Source organism: Nanorana parkeri, unplaced genomic scaffold (assembly GCF_000935625.1).
Source record: "Nanorana parkeri isolate BGI_ZX_2015 unplaced genomic scaffold, ASM93562v1 scaffold1087, whole genome shotgun sequence".
Lineage (NCBI taxonomy): Eukaryota > Metazoa > Chordata > Amphibia > Anura > Dicroglossidae > Nanorana > Nanorana parkeri.
The window spans coordinates 116579-126465 of NW_017307355.1; the positions used below are offsets into that span (position 1 = coordinate 116579).

Sequence of the window (9887 nt, forward strand, 5' to 3'; positions counted from 1 at the left end):
TGGCTTTAAATACACTCTAACTATACAAATATTTGTTGTCTTTTTCCCCAGATTATTTCCCTGTGTATAGCTGTACATTTTGGCTTATTTATGACAGTTTTTAGTCGTCCTGATTTTTTTTTCCCCCTTGTTCATTTGCGTCATAAGCCACTTTCTTTTTTTAAAATATCCGGCCCACAGATAACAGCGGTGTTTGCTCCAGATGTTGCTCTTTACACAGAAGTGACCACTAGAGGTTGTGGGGTTGATTCCTGCAGTGCTGTTTACAAAGCACGGAACACCACTAGAAGGGCAGCGCTGTGCTTGAAAACAGATCTTTATTTTTAAAGATCTTTATTTGGTTTCCACTCGCTGGAATCGTCCGCCTTAATCAATGACATCCAAAAGATTTGTGTTGCTGTATGATCAAAGGCCTCATTGTTATGGGGAGCTTCCTAATGGCGATGTATAAGAGATGGAAATTTCCACAGATATGGAACAAACAGCAAATTAGAAATACAATGCAGATTAAAAAAAAGCCTGCTGCGTATTCTTTTACATGGAAACTACTAAACTATTTGACAGTCGTCGGTTAACTGTAAGCGCTCGGCTTTTAATGATTCTGTAAAGTGCAAATTTAGCCAGTCAGTAAAAACCAGTGATATCCAGGAAACACCCTGTGCATCTTAAAGTGGACCTGACCGCAAAAAGTCAAGATTTGCTATGTTATAAGGAACAGTTCGAAATGTTAATTGTACCTTGTCAGTCGCTTGAAATATCTTCCTTTTGTGAGGGTTGCATATTGTATATTTCTTCTGTGCCTACTGCCTCATAGCTGAGGGGTAGACAAATGTAATATGGAATTCAGGAGCCCGTCTGTCCAATCCAGGAGCCAGCTCTATTGACAACAACTAGAGAAAACCAAATGTTTAGCTGTAATTTATAAGGAGCATTGGCTACTGGCTCCTGGGATATGTCGAGCCTTGTCATAGCTGTATATTTGCCGTGTGAGATTTAGGGCACTGCTGCCTTGGACTTTTAGTGTCTTAAGGGATTTGGCGTGAGATATGGTGATGTTATCACTTTGCAGCTCAGTGTTCTCCTTGCTGAAGGCTTTGGCATGAGGAAGCAGAGCCCTGCCTGTACCAAGATTGCCCCCAACCCACACACACACACTTACTGCGCAGTACTGGGCATAATTTTTGGGGCACAGCTTCCAAAGTTCTGTTCCTCTTTTAAGGGAAACTTTAATGGGTTGGATCCGTTTAATTTAAGTTCCTCTGGGTGATTACTTGTATTGACATTAACCTCCTTGGCAGTATTCCCGAGTGTGGCTGGGGGTTAATTTTCTGTACCATAAGCGGTAACCTCGAGCCACACTCGGGAATACACAGCGCGTCTCTTTCCTTGTCTATCGAGCCGCGGTGTGTCGTCCGGCATCCGTCTTCCGGGGAGCGTCCGCGTCGCAGGGGGGCGGAACCGGCGGGAGATTCAAAAGTTAGGGGGAAAAAAACGAAAACAAATAGAACGAAAAAAGGAAGAAAAAAAAAAGAAAAGATCATACCGCCAGGGAGGTTAAGATGTCAGTTTGCTGTGAGAAGACAACAGACCTCTTTCCAGAAGTTGTTAGGTTTTTCTAAAATAGTCTCTTGTGGTTTTTCCATTTTCAGAATACTTAAAATGACAAAGTGCGTGTATACGTGGGTGTTTGCCCCAAACTGTAGCAAAACATATGCTTTCTAACAAGAACTGTACTTGCTGGCAACTGTATCTAAAAGGAACAGGAAAACTAATATTTTTGACTGAAATTACAATTCCTAGAACTTCTATATCAGGGCAGGGGTTGGCAACTTAAAACCCCTGGGCAAAGTGAAAATGACCCTCACAGTGGGCTCTGCAAGTGTGTTAACTGCTAATGTACATCTAAAGCCTAAACATTTTACTGTCTGTGTTCATTTGGGGAGATTTTCCTTCATTTCATGTTTTTAACTTGAGTGGGAGAAGATCTTCTAAAATAACAGAGAATTTCTTTTAGGGCCTTTGTTCTAGTCATAGGGGTTTAGCTTTCCCATACAACTACAGCTCTTATGCATGTGTATATGAATCTCTGAATCCTCACATAATCCTCTCCAATTGAATTTAAATCTACATCAAGCCCAAAGCCCATCGACACAGGTCCAGAGACAGTTGTCACCATAACATGTGTCTCCATTGGAGGATTTTCCCTGGACTTCCTGTTCCAGTGACGCTTTTAGTCACCAGGACAGATAGTGTGAATCTTCCCTATAAAGAGGGGAAGAAGACTGAGCTTCTTCACCCGCTACTTCCGTGCAAAGATTAATAATCCCTTCAATGAAGAAGCTTTTTTTTTTTTTCACCCGAATGTTTGGTAATGACTGAATCATGTGCATGGGAAATCTCCACCCCAACAAAATCTCTACACTGCTTGATACGTGCATATACAGAATTCTTGTCATATCCTCTTTACTGGGGATGTTCAGATACCAGTGCCGATACAGGGGCACTGGTATCCCCAGTATCGGCACTGGTTCAGATACCAGTGCCGATACTGGGGATGTTCAGATACCAGTGCCGATACTGGGGATGTTCAGATACCAGTGCCGATACTGGGGATGTTCAGATACCAGTGCCGATACAGGGGCATTGGTATCCCCAGTATCGGCACTGGTTCAGATACCAGTGCCGATACTGGGGATGTTCAGATACCAGTGCCGATACTGGGGATGTTCAGATACCAGTGCCGATACTGGGGATGTTCAGATACCAGTGCCGATACTGGGGATGTTCAAATCCTCTCCAATTGAATTTAAATCTACATCAAGCCCAAAGCCCATCGACACAGGTCCAGAGACAGTTGTCACCATAACATGTGTCTCCATTGGAGGATTTTCCCTGGACTTCCTGTTCCAGTGACGCTTTTAGTCACCAGGACAGATAGTGTGAATCTTCCCTATAAAGAGGGGAAGAAGACTGAGCTTCTTCACCCGCTACTTCCGTGCAAAGATTAATAATCCCTTCAATGAAGAAGCTTTTTTTTTTTTTCACCCGAATGTTTGGTAATGACTGAATCATGTGCATGGGAAATCTCCACCACAACAAAATATCTACACTGCTTGATACGTGCATATACAGAATTCTTGTCATATCCTCTTTACTGGGGATGTTCAGATACCAGTGCCGATACAGGGGCACTGGTATCCCCAGTATCGGCACTGGTTCAGATACCAGTGCCGATACTGGGGATGTTCAGATACCAGTGCCGATACTGGGGATGTTCAGATACCAGTGCCGATACTGGGGATGTTCAGATACCAGTGCCGATACTGGGGATGTTCACGTGAACTACCAGGGTTGTAGCTGCGACCCGGCTCTGGCGCTCCAGCACTGTCCTGACATCATTAGTCTGTATTGTTTTAGAAAAACTGTCACATGAAAAATAAACAAAAATGTATCAGTACTTGCATCTGTGAGGACTTGGACAAGTATAGGTACTTGTACTGGAAAAAATGGTATTGGTGCATCCCGAAAAAAAATCATACGTTAAAACAGTATGTACGAATCCTAGAGCTCCGTGTGCTCCTTACAAAGGACAGCTGCCTCCTAACTTTGATTTTTTTCTCTAGTCTAGTTTTGGAGCTGAAAAAGTGTTTGTACATGTACGGTACTTGGTATCTGAGCATCCTTACTTTTACTCTATAAATGTAATATGATTGTGTTTTTTTTTCTCTTTCTAATAGGCCGGGATCATGGAGAGAGCCAGTTAACCCTTACTATGTCAACACTGGGTATGCGGGGGCACCAGCCACCAGCGCGAATGACAGCGAGCAACAGAGTATGTCGAGTGATGCGGATACCATGTCCCTAACTGACAGCAGTGTGTAAGTGAAGGCAATCCTAATTCAAAATTATAATGTTGAGTAACCTACAAGGTCATTGTACTGAGTACTGATGAAACATTTAATTGAACCTGACAGTAAATGCTGGAGTTCTGCAGCTTCTTGGATATTTGCATGCTTAAAGAGACCCTGTCACCAACTTTAAAGAAATGCAGCCAAAAGTGCAGAAAAATCCGGTATTATCAATGCTTGCTTGCAGTATTTTTCCTTTATTTTTTGCTTTTTATTCACATGCACTCTTCTCTACTGGAAGTGTTTAATCTGTGCTGGCCCAGCTCCTCCACCCCTTTTCCTCTCCTACCCTATATAAACACTTTTTGTAGCTGATGTGGGAGAAGGGGAAAGAAGCATTCTATAGTTTTACTTGAGTGATAGCTCTGAATCTGATGGGCTGCTGACGTCACATCCAAAATGGTGGCACCCAGTCTTAGGAATTTTGGTTGTCCTCAAATGAGAGGCTTTTACAAGGTAAACAACATGCCCAAAACACATGAAATTATCATACAATCTTATTGGCAAGATTGTTATTGCAATAAATGATTTGGTGACTGGGTATCTTTAAAGCAGATGTAAACCCAAATGTTCGGCTTTGAAATTTGTGCACATAACGCCCGGCATGATAAGAAAATGTTGAGCTTTTCTAAAATAAAACAAAAAAAGTTGGTAAAAATTGAGGTCATAGAACCGCTTAGTAGCTTCTTCTAGTTGCAGAGGGCAGCAAGCCTCCACATGAGTGTGTCACTGAAGTAGGGTATACACGGGTCTATCGGTTCCCTTCTGCCCGTCATCCTTCAACCAGCTGATCAAAGGAGCCGGTGGAAAATTCTAGGCCAAATGGATTGGTTGCAGCCAATCAGTTGCTAATTCCGGTTGGGGATTCTGACACAATTTCCTGACGACTGGGACATGAAGTTCCGTGCACTGGGCAGGTGGTTTGTTTTTTCTACATTTAACCCTGCTGCGGACAAGCCGCCCAGATCACTTGTAGCAGCCTGTTCGGTCTTGTAATGGTCAGAGAATTCTACTGTTAAATTGGCTCTGAATCTGTGAATGAAAAGATATATAGTTGGTGACCTTGTATTTCTTCCCTACCCTTTCGCTTCTGTCCCCTGTAGAGATGGGGTTCCACCATATCGATTACGAAAGCACCATCGCAGGGAAATGCAAGAAAGTGCCAAAGCAAATGGACGTGTGCCACTACCTCACATTCCAGTAAGTATCCGTGTTCCCTAAAGCTGGGCTGGACAGATTTGTGTTGAAATCAGGAGCCAGTCAGTCGAGTCTGGGAGCCAAAAGGAGCTCTCGAGGTGACAGGGAGCACATTTTTCTATTAACAGTAGGCATGGTTTAAAAAAAACTCTAGGGTCCAGCCATAATTATTTAGGCACATTGGTTACCTGTGGCAGTACGAGGGCCTCAAAGCTCTGTTCAATCTATATTCAGTCAGTCTGTCCCTTGTCTTTTTATAGCTGTTGCACTTTAAAGGAGCTTGTACAAGCTGATTATAAAATGTGTGGCCAGCTTTAATGATCATATTTAAATGCATAGGCTTTATCATTGATATTTCTAAAGTATAGCGCCGACAATCTACTCAGTGCTTTACATACTGTACATTCACATCAGCCCCTGCCCACAAGGTCCCTATCTCTCATGAATAAATTCAGGGTCAATTGTCGAAGTCCCCGTAGAAAACCCATGCAATCACAGGGAGAAACTCCTTGCAGATAGTGTCCTGACTGGGATACAAACTGGGGACCCCAGTGCTGTAAGGCAAAGTGCTAACCACTAAGCCACCGTGCTGCCCATAGTTCATGTCACGCCCATATTTACAGTCTAAACCTGGTATAATCACCATCTCCGAATACCTCCCCCCCTCCCCCCTTCTCCCTTAACTGAATTTCGGGGTGCATTTTATTGAACGTTTCTTCTTTTTATTTTTTTATTTGGTGGCGTCATCCAATGTTTGAAAACATTGCTGCAAGTCCTCTGTGCCATCACTGCAGGTGGGACATGTGAAAAGTGGGAAGGCATCCTTCCTTTCTCACGGCTCTGTAGTTCAGCAGCACTTCCTCTAGTCAGGTCCACACCTCCATACAGACCTTCGGCTGGAGGTAAATATTGACAGAGCCTGTGCATTGCATTCTCGATGCTTTGATCATTGATTCAGTGCCTTGCAGGTCTCAGTGCAAGTAGTAAAGGAACATTTATCATAAGATCAGTGTTGCTATATTTATTTACCTTTTACATAAGGTGGACTATTCCTTTATTACTTTAAAATGCTTTTATCCTGTATTACCACAGTTTTACCTGCCAGTGTTGCAGAAAGAAAACACGGTCAGGTCTTACCAGAGAAGTGTTACTACCAAATGCATTACTTCTCAAGAACCTTTCTCAAAGTAAATATTGCCTTGTGTCGATGGGCAGATGCAGCATGCTTTTGACGTTGGTTCAAGACACTTCTGGGAACATTCAAAATTGTAATCTGCATTGTATGTGCTTCAAACTGCTTTTGCATTCCTTGAGACCTGTATGGGGAGAGAAGCAGTTCTGACGTAAGCAAATGTTCACTAACACAGGCCTTGAAAATGTTCCCTTTTAGGTGTCGCTGATTTAACAAAGTTGAGTGTTCCATGGAAGAATCATAAGAATACACTGTTGGCAGTCTGTGATAACTGCACTAATAAAAGGAAAAAGACATGAAGCAGCCATTGATGTTTGGAATGTGTCCTGCATATCATTTTCATGTCGGTGACCCACTAGAACACAGCTTCAGAGATTTCACCTTGGGAAAACAAGTCGGCAGCATCAGCTCCTTTTTGGACTGGCTCCCTTTAACATTGCAACTGCTCATGACAGATCCTCATAAGTTTAAGCAGGGGTGAGCAAGCTCTGGCCCACCAGTTGTGGTGAAATCATACAAATCCCATGATGCATCTGTCTCTGGGAGTCGTGGCTGTGAGAATTTTGTAGTTCCTCATGGGATTGATAGTGCCACAGCAGCTGATGGCCGGAGTTTGCTCACCCCCGGTTTAAAGGATAAGCGTATATTTATTTATATAAGAGTGCAATAACAGGTTCTCTTTACTAAAACATCAGGGGTCTGGTAGGCCCCTAATATATAATCCATGTACCCATCGCACTCCTGACCGCTGCTCCATCAAAATAAAGTGGGTGCAGCGGTAATCGGCGGATGGCCACCGTCCCAGTGATACGAAGAATATGGATACCGGCACTCCAATGGTAAATGGAATACATCTATTTATTCTATACATCTAACTTGTTCTGCCTGATGAAGGGGATCCTAGGCGACCCCGAAACGTTGCACTGAGTGTGTTATGCTCTTGTTGCATGTACGTCAATAAATAGAGGTATTTTATTTACCATTGGAGTGCCGGTATCCATATTCTTTGTTAGACCCTTAAGGTCACCTTTGTGGTCCATTAGCTTCAATGGAGTGCAGATCATGAGTGAATGACCGTTCTGAACCCTGAATGTCAGAACGTATCTCGTCCAGTTTCATTCTAGCTAAGAGAGATCAGTGAACGGACGTGGATGGGTCTCCATCTGCCCTGCCTACTGGCACCCCTGGACTCCCAGAAGGGACGGGTGAGCCCCAGGATACATGGCAGCAAAAGGGTTAAAGCCCCATCTGTCAGCACCATGACATTTTCATATGTAGACAGACTTCAGATCAGATATTAGTGGCCTCTTACGGCTTTGGGCCTGCATAGAGTCAGGCCGTGTTTTATCCTCCCAGCAGACACTGTTCACTACTTGGACCCGGTAGCTGGAGGTCTGACTTGGCTGCTTTTACTAGCATATTCTCATAAAGCAGTTTATAGTTCTAAGTCCTGTCATTGTAGTCCTTCATTCACTTCAATAAGGAATTGTAGCTGTTAACGCATATGAAGAATTTACAGGCAGAGGATCTATATTGGGAAACATGTTTCTATATATAGTAACAGCCATAGCTTCAATTTAAAGCGATGATTTGACTTCATCCTTTAATGAAGGGGAAATAAACCGAAGAGAAGAGGTAAGTGACCAAGGGAATCCTGCAGCGCCGGGGATGAAAGTGATGCAAATTACAATCACATTATCAGATTAGCATCCTGTGTGGGAAAGTTCAGTAATGACGAGTTTAGTCACACCCTAGGATTATGCTGCTTATGTTCTACCCAGCGGGCCTGTCCCGGATATACAATACCATTATTTCACTCCAATTCCTGCCTTTTTCCTGCTTCATTACCATAATCTCGTATCGCCTGTCATTTTTGTTATGCTTCTGATATCCGACCCAAACATGGAACTCTTTAAAGTCTCTTTCGAATTCTAAATCCTCTAGCCTGGGTGGCAGGTTACAGATCATAGGTCTGTACATGAAAGGAACATGCTGACAATTGATGTCACTGTCAAAAACCGCAAAAAATTATCTAGTATCCATTTGTACTGTTGCCAAGGATCGTTCCAGATTTCATTTTCATGTGCATGTCCCGCCAATTTGTTTTTCTTTAATTTTGGATAGATTGGGGAAGGATTAGGACTCCTGCTATCTGGTGCTATGTTAGAGAGATTTACCCTCAATTCCTGTCCTCTGGACATCGGCCTCAGCAGACAGGTTACCGGGATTTATATGGCGCCGACAACTTAGTATATTCCATACTGTACATTCATCTTAGTCTCTGCCCTTACGTAGCTTACAATCTAAGCGATCCACCGATACCGGTATTTTGATATCGAGTACCAATATATATATTTTTTACGGTACTTGCCGATACCGAATACAGAGTACCAGAAGTCCCATTCAGGAAGCCAGGCGGCATGTAATGACTCGCCACCTTGCTTCCTGACAAGCCGGGCAGCGTGTGAAGACTCGCCACCCCGATTAGCAGAGAAGCCGTCCCCATGCTTCTCGTCACTAGGTGATGAGAATGCATGGAGCCGGCTTTCTGGCCAATCAGGAAGCCGGGCGATGTGTAATGACGCAGCGCCTGGCTTCCTGATTGGCTGGGAAGCCGGCTCCATGCTCCCTCATCATGAGGTGACGAGGGAGCAAGAAGCTGGCTTCTTGACCAATCAGAAAGCCGGGCGCCGCGTCATTACACAGGGCCTGGCTTCCTGATTGGCTAGCTTCAGACCAATCGGGAAGCCTGGCAGCGCGTCATTACACGCTGCCCGGCTACCTGATTGGCCGGGAAGCCGGCCCCATGCCCCCTTGTCACAAGTGACAAGAGAGCATGGAGCCGGCTTCCCGGGCCAATCAGGAAGCCGGCCAGCGTGTAATGGCGCACTGCCTGGGTTCCTGATACCGGAAGTATCGAGCTAGGCTTCTGAGCTTTAGGGCAAGTATGAGTACTTTAAGAAAAAAGAGATTGGTGTTCCTACCTGGAGATCCGACTAATTATACGCCCTAATTCAGGTTTGCATATTTGCTTATTTAGACCGATCCGTGACCAAACAATCATGCAAAGAAAACAAGAGGGGGGTTAACCCGTTAAAAGGTAACGAGTCAATAGCGGTCAACTGAGGGATCCGGACAAGCAGCTAGTATGCAAAAAAGTTAAATTTATTAGAAAAATTCATAGAAACAACATAAGTATGAGTACTTGCCCAATTACTTGGCATCGGCACCAGTACTAGTATCGGTATCAGTGCATCCCTAGTCACTATCTCACACACATATTAGAGCCAGTTTAACCTACCAGGGTATCTTTGGAGTGTGGGAGGATTTTGGAGTACCCAGAGGAAACTCGCACAGGAGGGACATATAATCTCCATGCATATAGTGTCCTGACTGGAATTCAAACCGGGGACCCGGTGCTGCAAGGCTGAAGTGCCTAACCAGGTATAGGCAACCTCAGCACTCCTGGATAGCAGTAAAAGCCTGACAGGGTTTCTAATCTTTCCCCACTTTACATCAGTAGTGTCGGAGGGGACAGCTAATTGGACCACTGATCAGGCATGCGTCATACCCGGAAATTCTTTGAGGGG

The 9887-nt window shown here is 44.1% G+C and overlaps 1 protein-coding gene and 1 long non-coding RNA gene across 3 annotated transcripts in view; one reads left to right on the forward strand and one right to left on the reverse strand.

Moving 5' to 3' along the window:
- Window positions 1-1138, reverse strand: part of LOC108796273 — a 19686-nt gene extending 18548 nt beyond the window's left edge. The window contains exon 1 of the long non-coding RNA XR_001941792.1: window positions 1063-1138. This is a non-coding gene — a long non-coding RNA (uncharacterized LOC108796273). The remainder of the gene's footprint in view (window positions 1-1062) is intronic.
- Window positions 1-9887, forward strand: part of AXIN1 (axin 1) — a 49295-nt gene that overhangs the window by 22530 nt on the left and 16878 nt on the right. For both annotated transcript variants that reach the window (XM_018567735.1, XM_018567736.1), the window contains exons 2-3: window positions 3738-3878; window positions 5012-5108. In XM_018567735.1, coding sequence (XP_018423237.1) covers window positions 3738-3878; window positions 5012-5108 — 238 coding nt within the window. The remainder of the gene's footprint in view (window positions 1-3737; window positions 3879-5011; window positions 5109-9887) is intronic.